General features: G+C 40.2%; 1 protein-coding gene and 1 long non-coding RNA gene across 2 annotated transcripts in view; one reads left to right on the forward strand and one right to left on the reverse strand.

Annotated features, from left to right (window-relative positions):
• The window catches only part of DMXL1 (Dmx like 1), a 145,815-nt gene that overhangs the window by 17,149 nt on the left and 109,809 nt on the right, over nucleotides 1-18,857 (forward strand). The window contains exons 2-5 of the mRNA XM_084629263.1: nucleotides 1,441-1,566; nucleotides 10,416-10,493; nucleotides 12,025-12,103; nucleotides 12,925-13,057. Of these exons, the coding sequence (XP_084485389.1) occupies nucleotides 1,441-1,566; nucleotides 10,416-10,493; nucleotides 12,025-12,103; nucleotides 12,925-13,057 (416 nt within the window). The remainder of the gene's footprint in view (nucleotides 1-1,440; nucleotides 1,567-10,415; nucleotides 10,494-12,024; nucleotides 12,104-12,924; nucleotides 13,058-18,857) is intronic.
• Nucleotides 17,351-18,857, reverse strand: part of LOC311521130 — a 127,026-nt gene continuing 125,519 nt past the window's right edge. Inside the window, exon 7 of the long non-coding RNA XR_014711804.1 lies at nucleotides 17,351-17,406. This is a non-coding gene — a long non-coding RNA (uncharacterized lncRNA). The remainder of the gene's footprint in view (nucleotides 17,407-18,857) is intronic.

Consider the following 18,857-nt stretch of genomic DNA (forward strand, 5'->3'; position numbering starts at 1 on the left):
TTCAACTTTGACTGTCTATATATTATCTCACTTCAGATTTATTTATTTTGTGGGGGATGGGGAAGACATGGGATAGTACATAGGGAAATTCAAGATGAAAAGCAGACTTGTTGAGAAGTCTACTGCAGTAATTATGGCAAAATCAGAATTTTAATAGAAAGTGAGCTATAAACTTGAATGAGAGTTGCTACCATGACCTCATAATGTTGTTTGGTTCACCTGAAATGAATCCTTGACATAAGCTCATCACACTAGGCCTCTTACTAATAAAACAGGCCTTTCTACGATAGCAAAACCTAATAGCCCAATTATGTGTATCCTTCTGTTTGCCCCTAGCATGTTTCAAGCTAATGGCAATTCAAACTTATCAATATTATACCCCTGTAGTAGTGTTAAAAAGATATGATGGAGTCATAGGTCAATAGTCTACATCAGTGGTCTCCAACCTTTTTATGCACAAGATCACTTTTTGAATTTAAGATCAACCCAGGATCTATCTACCCCACCCCTTCTCTGAGGCTCTGCCTGCTCACTCCATTTCCCCCTTCCCTCTGTCACTTGCTCTCCCCCACCCTCACTCACTTTCACTAGGCATGGGGTTGGGGTGCGGGAGGTGGTGCAGGCTCTGGATTGGGGCCGAGGGGTTCAGAGTGTGGGATGGGGCCCCGGGATGGGGCAGAGGATTGGGGTGAAGGAGGGAGTGAGGGGTGCAAGCTCTGGGAGGGAGCTCGGGTGTGAGCTCAGGGCTGGGGCAGGGGGTTGGAGTGCAGGAGGAGGTGCATGGTGAAGGCTCCAGCCAGGAGGCGCTTACTATAGGCAGCTCCCGGTTAGCAGTGCAGTGGGGCTAAGGCTAAGGCCCCGGCCCCTCGCCGCACCTGGAAGCGGCTGGCATGTCTGCAGCCCCTGGAGGGGCGGGGGGCAGGTGACTCCATGCACTGCTGCTGCCCCTGTCCCCGCAGCACCAACCCCGTGGGAGCTGCGGGAACAGCGCTTGCAGCCCCGGAGGGGGGCAGCAGGTCTTCATGTGCTGCCTGCACTTGCAAGCGCTGCCCCCGTGGGGTAGGTGTGGAGTCGGCACTGGAGGGTGGGGGCAGCGTGCGGAAGCAGCCTGACCCCCACCCCTTCCCGGTCACAGAGACATGGTGCCAGCTGCTTCTGGGACCAGGGCAGGCTGCCTTAGACCCGCTGCGTTGCCAGACTTTTAGCACCTAGAGATCGCGATCGACTGGCAGAGGTTCCAGGATCAACCAGTCGATCATGATCTACTGTTTGGTGACCACTGGTATACATGAATGATGATGAACCAAGGATAGCTTCTATAAAGAAGTGCATCAAAAGGGATATCTGTACTTCACTGATTTATCTTCATATAGTATCTAGAGGTGGTGGTATTAAGTAGTTGTAGAATTACTGTAACTCTTGTTTTGTTTGTTTTTACAGGCTTATGCATCAGGATGTGATATCGTTATATTGGGGACTGATTTTGAAAGATTACAAATAATCCCTGGAGCGAAACATGGGAATATTCAAGTGGGATGTGTGGACTGCTCAATGCAGCAAGGGAAGGTATGTGGTAATGTTACTAATAATGCACAGACCATGTTGTAGTGTTAATTTATGGGAGGGATCACCACATAATAGTGCTTTCCAGGTAGTTATGAAGCTCACAGTTTAAGCACAAACAAGTAGACAGAGGTCAAGGGAATAACAATAGGCAAAACTTAACTTGTATATAAATTAACTTAATTCACTGTCGGCCGCATAGCAGAAGTGCCTCTCAAATAAAGAATTAATGGCATACTCGGAGAGGGACCTTGCAAATGAGCTCAGGAAGGTCGTACAATGCATAGGCAGTTGCATGTAAGAAGGCACAGAGGAGATGGTGAAAATCTGACAAACGAGTTGAGGAGGTTGAGTATTGGTGAAGGTCCTGTCATATATATATATATATATATATATATATATATATATATATATATATATATATATATATATTCTGACTTCATGTTAGTAAGTATGTGAATATGACGGTAAGGTGCATAAGCAACATGCAGATTTGTATTGCCAGTAGAGCGTTGACAGGCTGGTAAAAGGAGACTGCTCATTATTTACTCACATTAAATAGAAGAAAATGTATTCTGAACCTACTAGTCTGTATAATTGGATGATCTTACTGTTGTTACCCTTATCCTCTCTTCCTTTTCTTCTCACCTGCTGCATTTTACCTCTGTTATAAAGCGCTATTTAGGGCAGAGACCATGTCTGCTGTGTTTGAACAGCACTTAGTGCAAGAAGGCCCTGATCTTATCTAGAGCTTTTGAATGCTTCCGCAATAACAAGATACTTGTATGAAAAAAAGAAACAAATTACATTCTTGAAATTGTCATTCATGGATGGTCTTGATGTCTTGCTACGCAACATAACTTAAGTTCACTTGGCTTAAATGTTCTGCATGTGTCAGTCATTTAAATCAAAATATGTAAAAATTAACCAGTCCAACCTAGAAAGTTATAACTACATAGCCGTTGAACACTAACATTTCCAAGAAAATAATGTGCACAAGTGGAAAGTTCTAATGTGGATTAATTGCTCACTGATGTGGTACTATATCAAGTGATGAATCTGCTAAGCAATGATAGGCCATGATACAGCAGGTGACTAATCTGGTGCTGCCTTTTGATTGGAAGCTGATAGGGCAGCCTCAGAAAGATCTGTTGGAGGGTGGCTGTAGATAAGGGTGGGAAGCAGTGAGAAGCTTTGCTGCAACTGATCTGGGGGTTTCCAGAGTTACTTCTGTGTGGCTAGGTCTGTCTTGATTTAAGAATAACAGGTGTTATGTAAATGAACAAATTACACCATACCTGATTCTGACTCCATTTAATTTCCAGCAGTGAAAATGGTGTGCTGCAAGTAGAATGGGGCAAATAATTGACTCTTCAGTTCACTTTCAGCCCCAGAAAGCTGGGGGGAAATGTTAGGGTTGAACTGAATACAAAAAATCACAAGTTTCAGCAAATTGAAAAAGGGTTGGGTTTTTTTTTTTTTTTTTTTTTTTTTTTCTTCTTGTTTGGGTTGAATAAGACACAGATGTGACCAAATTGGAGAATCTACAGGGGAGCAACAAAAACAGAAAATTTAGAAAACATGGGGACCTATGGGGAAAGGCTGAAAGAATTGGGCATATTTAGTCTTGAGAGGAGAAGACTGGAGGGGCAGACATGGGACAGGACGTAAGTCTTCAGATATGCAAAAGATTGTTTATAAAGAGGACATGGATCAGTAGTTCTCCATGCCCACCAAGGGATTGGACAAGAAGTTATCAGTTTAGCGTGCAGCAAGGGTGATTTAGATTATGTATTAGGAACAATTTTTAATGGTAAAGATATCTAAGCACTGGAATAGGTTACTGTGATGCTTACAGGAACTGTAAGCGCCAATCTCAGACATCATGACAATTACCATGGATTGTATGACAATTACCATGGATGGGAATCTGGAATCCCCATCATTGATGGTTTTTGAGACCACGTTAGATAGACAACTGTCAGGGATGATCAAGGTATATTTACAGGTTTCAGAGTAACAGCTGTGTTAGTCTGTATTTGCAAAAAGAAAAGAAGTACTTGTGGCACCTTAGAGACTAACCAATTTATTTGAGCATAAGCTTTTGTGTATTTTCCTGTATTTTCCACTTCATGCATCCGATGAAGTGAGCTGTAGCTCACGAAAGCTTATGCTCAAATATATTGGTTAGTCTCTAAGGTGCCACAAGTACTCCTTTTCCTTTTAAGGTATATTTAGTCCTGGCGGCATATGGAGATGGACTAGACTTCCTGAGTTCCCTTCCAGCCCTACATTTCTATGATTCCCTGTCACTTGACCTGAAACGCTTTGTCTCTGGGCATGTTTGTTTAAAGGCCTAGATTCACAAAACAGATGGAGGAGGAGGTAGTAGTGTCCTCATAACTTTAGCCCAGTGGTTCAGCATTCACGAGGGATGTGGGAGACGAAGATTCAGTTCCCACATCTGCCTGATGTGGAGCAGGGATTTGAACTTGGGCTTCCCACATCCCAGATGAGAACCCTGACCATAGCCTGGTGATTGATCATTTTCTCTCCCTGGCATTAAGGATTTGTCAAACTATGGAAGAGCTGCTGTCCTGATAAAATGATCACATCAGTGATGTCCTCCTACATTACCTTCACTTTTTTCCAAAAGGGTTTAGATAATCTGCAGACTGTGCAAGCAGAAATCTTAAATTTAAAGACATTGTGATGTCCCCCCAAATGTCTGTGTAAGCATGTCTTGTCACTATGTTAACTTTTGCTACTTTTATGTAGGTGTTGTAACACCATAGTCTAGGCCATGGGTGGCCAAACTTAGCAACTCTCCAAGTCGCAAACGATAATCTTCAGAAGTTTGGGAGCTGGGTGCAATAGGACTAGTGACTGAAAACTCTAGACACCCCTCCCCACTGGGTTGAAGCCCCTAGCTGTACCACCCGCCACAGGGCAGAAAGCCCCAAACTCCCTCCCAGTCTGGTAAGTGGAAAATGGCGGGGGGTGCTCCGCGACCCACACTTTAACTATAAAAGAGCTGCAAGCGCGGCTTTGCCACCTTTGGTCTAGACCAAGGAAGTATGTATATTAAGGAGCGTTGTCTTTACTGATGCAGTATAATCAGTGGCACAAGAAATCTTCACAAAGAATGTGGTATGATGGCCCTCAGTAGTGTATTTGTTTACTGAAGGTTTGATAAAGTATATATATTTCTATACTTCTGAATGTGAGATTCTCCCCTGCCCCTCCCCCCCCATGTAATCTTTACTCTGAATTGGAGTTTCTAATGTTTTGGCCTTGTCATTTTTGGTAACTGCAACCTTCTTGTGTACTCTTTAAATCTTAAGTTGATAAAGAATCTAACCTTACCTTCTGTATAATGAAGGTAATATTGTCGGATCAAAGCTATGTGTTGATGCTTCATTTCTGTTTTTAGATGCTTTAAATTAGAAATGGATTGTAGCCTTCTGTATTATGTGTTCTTTTAGTTTTACAAAGAATAAGTGTTGGTAGCCTAGTTGGGAAGAATGGAACAGTCTTTCTCTGGGATAAGTTTTTAAGTTTTAGGACCAGGTGGTTAGCAGAGGACACAACTATATTTGTAAACAGTGCAAAATATATATGTAGTCTTACACAGTAAGACACAAATTTAAAATGCAAAATCGGGACTTTCCTGAAATCTAGGTGAAACTTTAAGTTTTTTGCTTTAGAGACAGTTAATGAATTATAATGTTTCTTGATTTCCCCTACTGTCTCTCTGTGTTGGACATCTACATATTATATTTCAGTCTAGTGGACTAGAATCTCTTGGAGAAACTGAAATATAGAACCAGAAGTGCACAGGTAAAAATAGATAAAGATAAAAGCAAATTGAAGCAACAGTACTCTTAGCTTGGATTTGCAGAATTCAATACAACTAATGAAATAATAATTTATCAAAAGTAAGTGTTAGACTCATTGACTTTAAGGTCAGAAGGGACCATCATTATCATCTGCTCTGACCTCCTGCACATTGTTGGCCAGGGAACCTTACCTATTCTTGAAATATACCTCTAACCTCTGGCTGAGTTACTGAAATCTTCAAGTCATGGTTTAAAGACTTCAAGCTACATAGAATTTACCATTTACGCTATTTTAAACCAGCAAGTGACCCATGCTACAGAGGAAGGTGAAAAACACACTCCTCCCTGGGGCCTCTGCCAATCTGACCCCAGGGAAAATTCCTTCCCAACTCCAGATATGGCAGTCAGGCGCTGAGCATATGGACAAGACTGCCAGGCAGATACTTGTGAAAGAATTCTTTGTAGAAACTCAGATCCCTTCTCATCTAGAGTCCTGTCTCCAGCAGTTGGGAATTTTTGCTACTGGCAGTTGCCGATGGGCCACATGCCATTGAAGGCAGTCCCACCCTATCATCCCCTCCATAAATTTATCAAGCTCAGATTTGGAGCCAGTTAGGCTTTTCGTCCCCACTGCTCCCGTGGAAGGCTGTTTCAGAGCTACATTCCTCTGAAGGTTTATCAGAATCCCCTGATATTTGGTGGTGGTTGGTTTTTTTTCCCTTAAAGCTCCAGCAGTCATGTTGTGTGTGTCTCAGCTTTTGTTTTTTAAAAATTTATCCTGGCTGTTCAGAAACCAGAAGGCAACCTTCTTCCTCACCCCCAAACCCTCTAATTTTATTGTTTAAAAATCTGAGGATTTAAAGTCAATCTTGTGATGGGGGGACCAGGGGTCTGACTCATGACTTTTGAACGCTTGGTATTGGCAATATACAGAGATATCTGCAGGCATATTTGCTTAGTCATCTTGACCAAATGCCTGACACTTTACACTAATGCTCTTTTATGTGCATCTGTACTGCTTGTACAGTGCTTAAAAAGTGCCAAATATGACCTGAAAATAAAATTCTTGGTCAGAGGCTATTTACTGACTTATAAATATATATGATCATCTTAAATGTGCAGATTGGTGTGTGTATATATAGACACTGTGTGATTGTTAAGCAGACAATGGATATAGTTTCGTAATCACTGAAGGATGAAATGTCTTTGAACAGGAATCCCATTATCCATAGGATTTGGTAATGCTGGGTTATTCCACTTTGCCAAATCTTGATGGTAGAACAAAAATTTTCTTTTGCAGTTCTTTCCTGCATTGACATCGGCCTTTTAGAGCTCTTTGGCATGAATGCAGCTGTGTTTCTGCACAGTCTTGTTCCTCTGTGTTCAGAAAAATGCACTTCTCATCTTGAAGTTCTGTTGATAATGCTGACATTTTTATACGTGAAATAATTAGCATAAAAAGAGTAATGATTGCCTTGGCGAGCTAACATTTTCTTGGTCTAGACAGGATGTTAGTTGCTTTTGAATTTCAACAAAATATTATTTCATGCAGCTACTTGAATTGTACAAGTGTCACTCTGTGCTTCACTTATAACTTAAGTTTATCTAGACACTTCAGTCATATAGGGTGTGTTCCAGTTGATAATTTTCTCAATTATTCTTCATCCCTGCTGAGATGTTCTATACCTGATCTTTCTGAAGGTGAATACATTTGGAAAGCTTGAGTAAAAGTGATTCAGCTGTTTATATGCTAAGAGAGAGGGAAGTACTTTTTTTAAAAAATTGTTCTAGTGCATCAGAAATTTTTGGTACAAACTTTGACATTTAGCAGGGAGATGGTTCCTAGATCAGATGTGTCATTTGGTGAAAATCCTTTCAGAATTGATTAATCTAATGGTTAAAAATAGGCTTCCCACAAGCATCCTATGTTTTATTTAAAATAACACTTAATTTTACTAATCCCTGCCTAATTTCATACCCATCTTCACAGAATTCCACTCAGTTCATGCTTCACAAGAACAATGGCAATAGAATATTGAGAAATCACTTTTGCGAAAGAAAAGGGGTGTTTGTATGTAAAATCAGGATGGAGGTGAGAAGTGTATTTTTTTCCTAATGGATTAAAAAATGTGACCATGAACTGGTAATTACACAGTCATAATACATATGCAGCCTTACTTTTTAACTTTTCTGACTTTTGAGTTAATCTCTTTGGAACCTTAATTCCTTTAAGATACTTTTTGAATACAGTAAACATAGTGAAGGTCAGTTCTGTCCTTGTTTGCTGAATAGCATTTAACAGCAAAAAGGCCTTTTCAGTGATTCCGTTTGTCTCCAGAAGAAATGTGATGCTTCTGATCTGGTTGTGGGCAACAGTACAACCCAGGAAGAGGGCATAGATCCGATTGTTGGGTGAGTGCAATATGGATGGCTGCTGTGAAATTCAGAGGATTAGGTTTATGTAGAGGTACGACCAAGAAGAAATGCGTACTTGGAAACAATGCAGGTTGCATTGATTGTTCTAAGTCATGATTTGCTAATTTCAGTATGTTAGGGGAGCCCCTTACATTCCCTGTTACAGTTTTTATTTGTGGCAAGGGAGAGCAAAGCTTTGTCTGAGGGCAGCCTCTTCTTCCTGGGTGAGCTACAGAAATGCCCTAGTTGAGCTACATGGGCCTTCTTTAAAATTCATCAGTGCCTCCCCACCCAAAGTATCCCCACTACTATGATGCCAGGGGTGCAGTGAACATACATAACTTTTCTGATGGTCACACAGTAGTAGTAGTCCTTACAGTAGAACCTCAAAGATACGAACACCAAAGTTATGGACTGACCAGTCAACCAGACACCATGTGAAATCAGAAATAACCAATCAGGCAGCAGCAGAGACAAACCAAAAAGCAAATACTATACTGCATCTTTATAGGTAAGCACATCTGGGCTGCCTGTTTCCCCAACTCTTTACCCCCCACCTTCCCCCCCCGCCATCCCTGGGGCAGCCACTTACAGCAATACGCTATAATGGTACCCTAAACCACATTGTTGATTATACCAGTGTTGGGCTAAGAATCGCAATTATTAAGTTTACATCTCCATCTCAGTATTTTACTTTGTGTTCCTGTGGAAGAAACTATTCTAATTACTCTAAAAATAGTAGCTTCATTTGCAGAATCACAGAAATATGGCAATGATAATGGTTAAGTAGAAAATGTAGGGCAAATAATAACTAGAGATGTGTTCTAAAAACAAGGCTTCTTTAGGCTTTTTGCAACTTTGACAGAATTATAGTTGGCATTTTTGGGTCATGCTGACGTGTAAGTTGCTTGAAGAGTCTGATGCAGGCTTTTTTTTTTTTTTAAAAAAAAAACATCGAGGTTTTTCCTCTTAGAACTTGAGCCTCTCCCTTTTGTTTAAATTTACTTGCAATTTAGATATCACAAAATCACATTGTAAAATGCTACTGCAACTGCTTTTTATACTATAAGTGAAAAAAATCATATAAAATGTTAATGGTTTATTTGTAATCCACATTCTTATGATGATTTTACAGAAATAACTTAAGCCATAATTTTATGGAAGTAGACAATTATGCTGTCTATATAGTCTAATCGGAGGTCAGAATTAGAGTTAGTGATGGGGTGTCTCTCATATTGATATTTGTAGTTGTAGTTGTTTTTAGATGACAAGCTCTAGGTAGTGTGATGACTCTCAGCCTGAGGCTTTTAAGGTGCATTTAGATGTTCATAGGTCTGCATGTAACTTTTCCTGTACTTGTTCTGATAACTTGTCCTGGAAGAAAATAATAGGGTGGATGGATTTAAATCAGTGAGATTTAAATACTTAACGAGGGAATCTTCATCTAAATTTATTTTGTATTTTGCATTTGTCCTTTAGTCAGTTTCCTAAAGAAGGTTTGATTATAATTGATTGGTAACCATTAAAACATGCTGATTTTGCAATTTAAATATAGCCTTTACACTATGTCTCTAAGGTGCCACAAGTACTTCTTTTCTTTTTGCGAATACAGACTAACACGGCTGTTACTCTGAAACTTAGCACTTTAACAAACTCTGGTTCCAGGGGCTTAACCTTTGGCTTCCTGCTTACATCAGTTCAGTGATTTGACTTTCTTTAAAACTTGGCAGTAGATAGATGTTGCTTAACTTTTTTTTTTAAACTTAATTTAAATGGTTTTACTAGATCAGAATAAATTCAGGTCTTAACATAGGTTGGCATAATTTCAAATAGGGTTATTTTAAGAATCTGTATTTAATTTAAATAAACACAATTCCCCCCCTCCCCTTGACTTTTATCTCCCTGGAAAATAACCATTGAAAACATGTGAGCAAATATGCTTTTGCATGTGGTTAGCACTATGGATAGAACAAGACTACTCATTGGTTCCCAGATAAGGCTGTCTTTATTGTAAGTTTTATTTAGTACTCTTGATAAAAAATATTAAGTATTGTTTTTGTTTGTTGTAACTATATATTTTGTGGCTCTATATGACTGTCCAGTGAATTAAGTGGCTTTCATGCTTCCAGACACTCAGTGCAACAATGTAATATGTTAACAGTGAAAAGGCGGATTGATTGATGAAGTGCTCTTCATCCTTTCCACAGCGTATTAAAAATGGAGTCCAGTATCTTTTCTTAAAGTAGCTACCTAAATTGCATGTTTAAAAACTTTTGATACTAGATTGAGGATTCATATTAAAATTGGTATCTGATACACTTACTCTTATGGTGGTTGATCCTCAGGTCTTACCCAGAAATATAGTTGTAAGCAAACAGTTTTTTCTAGTGTTTCAAACTTTGCAATATGTTTTAAAGATTTTTTTTTTCTGATATGTTCCTCAAGTTCTGATCCTTGATTCAGAAGGAAATAGAGACACAAGCTCAAGAATATAGAGGGAGATATTTTTACATAGAATGAATGAAAGTAGAATCAATAATCCACATCTCAAATTAATTTTTAAATATTTTTGTTTTGTTTTATATAACTTTATTTTAGATTGCAGCGTCTTATGGAAACATGATTTGTATTTTTGAACCAGTTACTGTCCTGAAACCGAAGAGCAATCATCCTGCTGTAAGTGAATGAACTGTCTTAACAGAAACTTCAACTGCCTTGACAAATTTAAATAATTGCTGTTGTTTACTTTTATTACTTGGGAGTTGCCTTTTCTGAGATACAAGATGAGATACCAGTTTAAAATTGGGATATAGGATGTTTGTGTGAAAATGTGGAAAAGGGGTGGGGCACATGCTAGTTAAAATACCATATTATTATAATACCTCTTCATAACACTTCAGAAGGGGATACAGTGGACCAATCCATAAGAAACATACATAGTAATTGTTTCACCTGTGCAATGATTCATCTGTGCAAATCAGTGATTCACACTCTCTGATCGTGGCCAATACCAGCAGAAAGTGCAAAAAGCTCAAAATGGAGTACTGTAACCTGTGCATAGGGAAGTTTGCTTTTAAACTAGCTAGTAAATGATATGTTTACATCCTGCTGCATATGGTTTTATAATGCTTTTATTCATCTTTTTGTAATGCAGCTCTGCTTGTTCTTGCTCATGTGCATCTCAAGTACTTTTGAAAATTCTACTACTTATTTTGCAAAGCATTTTTAGAATATATTTATCTGTAGATTTCAGAGGGTTTTATAAAGGTTGGTAAAAACTGTACTCTCATATTCCACATAGTGTGACTTCCTTTGGTGTGGGCAAATTTATGCATTAGCCTTGAGTTTCAGTTCGACATGGATCCTAATCTTGATTCTTTTAGGAGCTGGTTTATGTGATTTAGAGCAGGTTACTTAATCTTTGAGCCCACTTTTCATAGCATACTTTACAAGAGTATTGAGTCTTCCTGAGTCTGTGCAAAATGTCACGTAAGTGCAAAGTATTAAGATGATACAAGGGTACAAATACAACAATGGATTTAGGTTCCATCTTGTGTGTATTCCATCAGATCCATGTGGCTTTAGGGGGTGCAACACAATTTTCTATCTCCTAGGGATTTAAGAAATCTGCTTCCTGAACTATGCTTACTTTATGAAGTTCCTAAGACATACATAGTACCTGGGGGTAATTCAGGAAGCTCTTTTCCAGTGGATATAGATTTACTACACTTTGTTAAAGACGTGCATGCTTTAAAAAATCTGGAAGATTTTGTATTTGTAGACATTCCATTTACTTAATCTTCCAAATGCTCTTCAAAATTAGCTGAGGATGCTAGTTTTCATTAAGACTAGACTAAAATAATGTTTAATGTTCTAGATAAAGCTGTTAATCCTTTTAATTTGTCTGAATTCTAAATTTTTAACAAATCAAGATGCACGTGAGCGTATCAATTTTTAGACCCTTCGTATCTCTTCATATTTCTTAGAACATGAGATCACAGCTGTGACTTGTATGGCCTTGACTTATCCATTCAGAGATTTCCTTTAAAAAAAGTTTACTTCCATTCTAAGAAGTTCCAAATGCCTGTTGCCTAGTAAAACTTTGAATGCCATACAGGCATAGTATTTCAGTAATTATGTATTAAATGAGTTGTATTGTAAATATCTCACTTAAGCTAATGAAGTGTGCTAATACTTTTGATTGTAGGGGGTGTACTACCAGTGGCAGAAGAGTGGTCAAATTTTACTGGACTCTATAGTACATAATATAACATGGGATCCCACAGGTAAGAATGGAATTAACTAAAACTTCTAATTGTTTTAATATCATGTGTTGAGTTTGAATTCTTCTTTAGGGAGAAGAGATTTTCCTTTTGTTATAGCAAAACAAGATGAGGATGAGGAGAGTGTTATGAATGCCACTTGTCACCTGCATTCTGAGACACTGACATGTATCTTCAATGAGAGACATTTTTATTTAAAAAAAAAAAAAAGTCTGCATCTCAGTCATATCTCAACAAACCAATGGTCTATAATGTTGTCCTATCCTCAGCAGTGTCCAGTGCTGGCTGCTTAAAAAAAAAAAGTGGGAGGGTGGCATAAAAAAAATTGTATGAAAGAGGGACGTTTTAACACTTCATCCCTGGCCCCAGATGGGGGTAGGGATAACAAGGTTCCAGGATTGATAGCTCTTGTAATTAAACCCTCATTATTGCATATACTCTTCTTTCAAAATATTAGTATAATTAGTTGTATTATTACAGAAGTGCCTAGTGTCTTTTGTTGAACAAATGCAACCTACTTTGGAAACAGTGTAGATAAAATATGTATTTGGACCACAGGTGTCCAAATTAAACATAAAACATGACCGAATATGTAAAAATAAATGCTGTCTTTTTTTGTAAGGTTGATCCAGTCTAAAAAGGTTTTGCTGCATATGGCACCTTATAGGATTGTGTATAGAAAAGGAGATGATATTTTTAGTATGTTATGGCTCTTGTCTATAACACAGTGTTTGTGATACAGATTAATTGGTCTTCTCTTCAGTATAAAAAGCTATGCCTCATAATTTGATTTGTACATATTATAATTTTAAACTTTGTTGTAGGCACTCGTCTTTTGACTGGTTCCAGCTGTCTGCAGCTTTGGTCCAATGTTAATTTGGAAAGCCAATCTGAAGATGGGAATCCTGAAAGAACAGACATTAGCTTTGGGGACTGGAGGTGTATGTGGCAATGCAAGTAAGAAGCAAGTTTACAAAAAATACAAAACTTCAATAAAAGCAAAATTGAGTTTTGTTGTAGTCCACTTTTTCCAGATGAAACTCTTAATGAATTACAGTGGTGTGTCATCCTGCTATGTACGTCGTCTTTCAGACATTTCTGAAATATGCTGAAATATTACTGAAAAAATGAATCCTTTCAGTCCTTCAAATTATTATAGATGGGTGGTACTAAACACATTTTCATTCTGCTTCACATTAGTTTGGCTTCTTGAAAGTATTTTTTGTGTGTGTGTGGAGATCATCAAAAATTGTAGTTTGCCCGACTGAAATGTATTGATAAAACCAGTTATACCAGGTATCTCTCACTTCCTGCAAAAGCAAGGAAAATGTGGGAAGTGATGAATTCAAGTAGAAGTAGTATAATGTATGAGATCATAAAGGCTAGAAGAACAGAAATCTTAGGTAACTTACTACTATTTTGGGACTGCTGGCTTACTGTAATCACGGGAATGTGGTTAAGTTAAAGTTGGCTCCCTATCTAGATCTTTTATAAGTAAGGTTCTTCAAACGATTGTCCACATGGATTCCTCTCCTGTTGCACATTGCCACTAGATTGCATTCTTTAGACCAGTAATGTGCGTTAAGACTACACCCTAGATGTCCTCTCATCTAACAGCATGAAGGGCTGAGCAGACCCAACTGCCCTTGAGTTCCTTCTTACTGCTCATGGCAGTGAGACGGAATCCCTGCAATGTTCCCCTGTTCTCAGTGCACACTCAGCTAACATTAGTATGGTGTTAGTCTTTTTATCAATTCGCACAAAAAAACTTAAGTCATATATTTAGTTTATAGGTTAGACAGTACCCCCCTCAGCTGTGGATCTAGGACTATGTCAGTAGCTAAATCCCTGTGAAACTTAATGTAGTCTTAACAACGGATACCACGCTTTTGTGTTCAGCTCAACAGTCAAAGGGCAGTCAATGTCCTGACAAAGGTACCTCTAGCGCAGGGGAGGGCACACTACAGCCCACGGGCCGGATCCAGCCCACCAGGGCTTTCACTCCAGCCTGCGGGATTGCCAGCCCTGTGGCACAGTGGGGCTAAGGCAGGCTCCCTGCCTGCCCTGGCCCTACGCCGTTCCTGGAAGCAGCCAGCACCATGTCACGGTGGCCCCTGGGGAGAGGGTGGGCAGAGGGCTTGGTGTGCTGCCCTCACCTGCAGGCACCGCTCCTGGCAGCTCCCATTGGCCGGGAACAGGGAACCATGGCCAATGGGAGCTTCGGGGGTGGTACCCGCAAGTGAGGGCAGTGCATGGCGGAGCACTGGCACATGGCAGTGCATGGCGGAGCACCCCAGGAGCCACTGCCAGATATTTTGGCCACTTCCAGGAGCAGCGTGGGGCCAGGGCAGGCAGGGAGCCTGCTTTAGCCCTGCTGCCCACTGCTGCCACCCCAGAGCCGCTCGAGGTAAGGGGCGCCAGGCCAGAGCCCGCACCCAAACCCCAACCCCTCCTGCACCCTGAGCCCTTAACCCCCTGTCCGGAGCCTCCTCTGGCACTCTACACCCCCTCCTGCATCCCAACACCCTACCCTGAGCCCCATCCCACACTCTGCACCTCTCCTGAACCCACTAGCACCCTGCCTTGAGCCTCCTCCCACACTCTGCACCTCTTCCTGCATCCCAACCCCCTGCCCTGAGCCTCCTGCTGTACCTGCACCCCTCGTGCACCCCAACTCTTTGCCCTGAGCCCCTTCCTGCACACCACACTTCCTCCCGCACCCCAACCCCATGCCCCAGCCCTATATTCATGGCTCTGCATACAATTTCCCCACCCAGGTGTGGCCCTCAGGCCAAAAAGTTTGCCCACCCCTGCTTTAGCACATGGCACTGACTGTTGAGAGTACCAGCATTATCCACCAAACCTGTATAATGAAGCAAAGTCACACACACTACCTGGCACTTTGGTACTGGTCACCTTAAACAGTGTTCTTTGGTGCCCAGCACATCAGAACCTAGAGTTTTGGGCCTACACAATATCGAATTATTTAATAGTGGGCCTGGTATTGGAGTTACCTCTCCTTGGGAGATTGAAGGTGGCGATAGCTAAGCCACCAGTTTTAGTTGTCAGTGCCGCAGACAAATGTGGTATCTCTGATACTGACTTCATCCTGACCCAATTAGGAGGATACAGCAGATCCAGGGCCCTCATGACAGGATGGCCCACTTGTGGAGTAGGTGTACTCCTTCTCTTTTCCCTTCAAAGTACAGTAAGGAGTCATCTCCTATATGCCCTCCCTCTTCCCATTCCAGTAGCACAATGGGAGTAGGGTGTCTAGGGAGGACTTTGTCAGGAAACTGTCCAGATCTCTCAGGGAACGTCCCTCCTGGTACTCCTTATGTACTTACCACTGTGGTACCCAGATCCTGATCAGTCTTTGCCCAACTGTACAGCCATACAGGTGTGCAGGAGGTACCACATCTGTTCCAGGGAATTTTAATACTTCTTTTCCCACCAATTACTAGATTTGTTTGTAGTAGCCACTGTCCAAGAGAGGTGAAAACAGCAGGGGCCTCTCAGAGTTAGGGGGAAAGACTTGAAGAAAGTCAAACTATTTGAACACACAGTCTACTCCTCTGTTAATGTTCAGATGTGCATGGCTGACAGTCAAGCCCTGCTCTCTAAATATGACTCTCTGAATTTGGACAAACTGTCTCCATTTGTTGATAAGCTACCACAGTATTTATGAGAGGAACTAAAAGCCATCCTGACTAACGACCACTGAGAACCTGCACTTCCCTCGAGAGCTGGAGGCATCCAATTCAGCAGCACATGCCATGGCCACGTCTGTGGAGATCAGAAGACTGGAGATCCAACCAAAATTTAAGACCTTCCCTTTGAGGGTAACTTACTTTCTAAAACAGAGGAGGCCCTCCACTTGTTGAAGGACTGCATGGCTTTGTTTAGGTCTGTATGTGTTAGGTCATCACTAATTAAGAAGCAAGTAATACCACAGGATTGCTTTAGGCAACATCCCCTTACCCAGGTCTATTATCCGTCTCAGAGGAACTTGGAGCAGTTGAGAGAGAAGCAAAGAGGTTTCATTGACAGCCCTTCAGCTCTTCCTCCACTGCTGCACAATCTGAATCTTTTGCCTGGTAGCAGGTTTGCTGCTGGTGTCTAGACCCTGACAAAACTGCTTATTCCAGCACAAAAAAGGGAATTTAGAAACTTTGTTTCCCTTCCATATTCCTTTGAGGTCAAGTTCCCTTTGCTGGAATGCTGCAGCACAGAACTTGATCAATAGTTTACGTTGCCTCTTTCTGGGAGAGGACCTTTAGGCTTACAGTAGAGCACTTCAGAATGTGAGAATTTCCCCTCCATCTGCTGAGCACTTAAGGTGACTTTGATTTCCAGAAATGGGAACCTATTTAACCTTCCTTCTAGAATCTTGTGTATTAAATCTGCATTTCTTCTGGCTCCCTCACTCTGTGAGTGCAACCTACCCCAGCTGCCATTTCAACCCATTTTTCACAGGGTTTTCTCAGCAGTGGTCTAGCCTGTACTAGAAGATAATTTATAAGGCCTTCTTTGTTCTCAGGTAATACTTAATTTAAAAATTAGAGTTAGGGTCCCAGAGAATTACCAATTCTAATTGAGTCTCATCTACTTGTTCTGCTGCAGACGGAAGCTTCTCCCCAAGTTTTCATCCTTCCCAGATGAGGAGTTTAGAAGTCTTATACTAACACCTGAAGATCACTTCTATAAACGGAAAGGATCTATTAAATATATTTCTTAATATCATGTTTTTGCTGCTAGATTATGTTCAGCATCATATCTTGAAATGTTTCATGGACATAAAAATAATGGATTTTAGTATGAACTAGTTCATTATGGAAATTCTTCTTTTCTCACAAGTGAGATCTCCTCAGCATATTACACAATCAGGTCCCAAAGATTTTTAACTGTAGCATATGGAGCAGGTACTCTCTTTGGGAAAACACTGCAGTGTTGCTCTTTTTATAAATTTTATATCTAAGTAAGCTGAGGTTGTGCAGAACATAATTTGTAGCTGACCATCTTATTTTTGTTCAAAGCAGTAAGGGTAGGGGGAATCAGAATTTGAGATGTTACACAAAGATCTTTATAATAATAGCTTCAGTCATGCCCATGTCTTTGATAATCTTGGAGAATCCATTAGAAAAATCTGAAGGATTAATCCAAAATGGAACCACCTGCTTTCTCAGTCGAGGTACTCAACAAGACCTCTCAACAAAGGCAATCTTTCTGGCCATTTTCTTCTCTTGGAGGCAGGAGGTGATATTTCCAACTTTCCAGGATAGAGGTCAACCCAGATACTCCAGCAACTGAAACAGAAGGCAAACATACTGGTTTAGGACTCTTTCAGACTAAGAATAAAATGAAATGTTTTCCTTTCTACTTTTAGATCAGTTCAATTGTAGAAGCATTCTACATTCTTCAAAAAGTAGTATTCTGTAGAATTTCCAGGAAGTCCCTCTTTCCCCACCCCCTTTCTACTATGGCAATGAACTTGCATCTGCACAGATTTATTTTCAGATATAAGCTCTAACATCAGCACACCATCACTGCATCATCCAAATGCTTTTTTTCCAGGTTGTTTATAGTTCCTGTGAAAACAAGTGGATTCTGTTCTGTTTCAGTGTGTAACAAAAAAAAAAAAGATAAAACATAGAAAATACTCTTTCAAGAAATGGCTTCATTTTTACCTTTTATGTTTCATAAATCTCAGAAATGTGAGATCTGGTCACAGTAGTTCTCACTTCCTGTTATTCCAAATAAAATTAAAATTAATATAATGTATCATGGTGTATAAGATCAGGTAGGCTGTTAAGATCACATCAAGAAAGAGGGTACTTAGGTCTGTCTTTGATTCAAAACCTAAAACAAAAATACCATCTCTGGAGTTGGCCTATCTTTTGAGTTCACTTTTAAGACTTATCAAGTGTTGATTTTCCTGGTTTTAAACTTCTGAAAAAACAACTTTTTCTTCCAATAGTCAACTCAGATAGTTGTATCATGACAGTGGAAGAGGGATGTCATCTTTATGCCTTGTGTGATTGTATCAATGTGTGTTTTACCCAGTTTCTTCAAATAACCAAAATGGTTTGGAAATAAATCTAGACAGAACATCTGCATTGCTGACTACAGTATAAAGATGGTGACAGTGAAAGCTTACATATTTTTCAATGGAAGTGAAGTGCAGTGAGCACAACATAATCAACTAGATTTTTTTAAAAATCTAGTTGTTTTAATTATCAGGCTAACAGAAACAGTAATGAGGACTACTTCACGTGGTGTGTTAGATTTAAAAATAAAACACAAAAATCAGAGTACTGCTTTAATGTATTCCTCTGGGATGTATGGTGCAGGAAGAGAAGAAGCGCTCTTGTGGTTTGTTCATGGAAAAAGTTGAGTGGAATTGAATTTGAAGTGAGGGTTGAGCGCATCTGGGAGAAGCAGTTTAAGTCCAGACCATCAGCATCCACCTCATCACAATCGCAGCCTCTCTGGTAGGAGACAGCAGGTCATCTGAACCTGATGTCTTTGCTAACCACAGCCTTCCTTTGACACCTCAGCTGTAGCAGAGTCTGCCTTACACAGCCCCATAGCTTGCTAGTGCTTGAGTTCGATGATGCCAACTGCAGTATATGAAACTAAATCTAAAATACAGAGAATTTTTCATAAAATTTCAAAGAAATAACTATGTATTCTGTAAAAAGAAAAGGAGTACTTGTGGCACCTTAGAGACTAACCAATTTTATTTATTAAAGCTTTC

Source organism: Lepidochelys olivacea, assembly GCF_965140295.1.
Source record: "Lepidochelys olivacea isolate rLepOli2 genome assembly, chromosome: 5".
NCBI classification, from domain to species: Eukaryota; Metazoa; Chordata; order Testudines; family Cheloniidae; genus Lepidochelys; species Lepidochelys olivacea.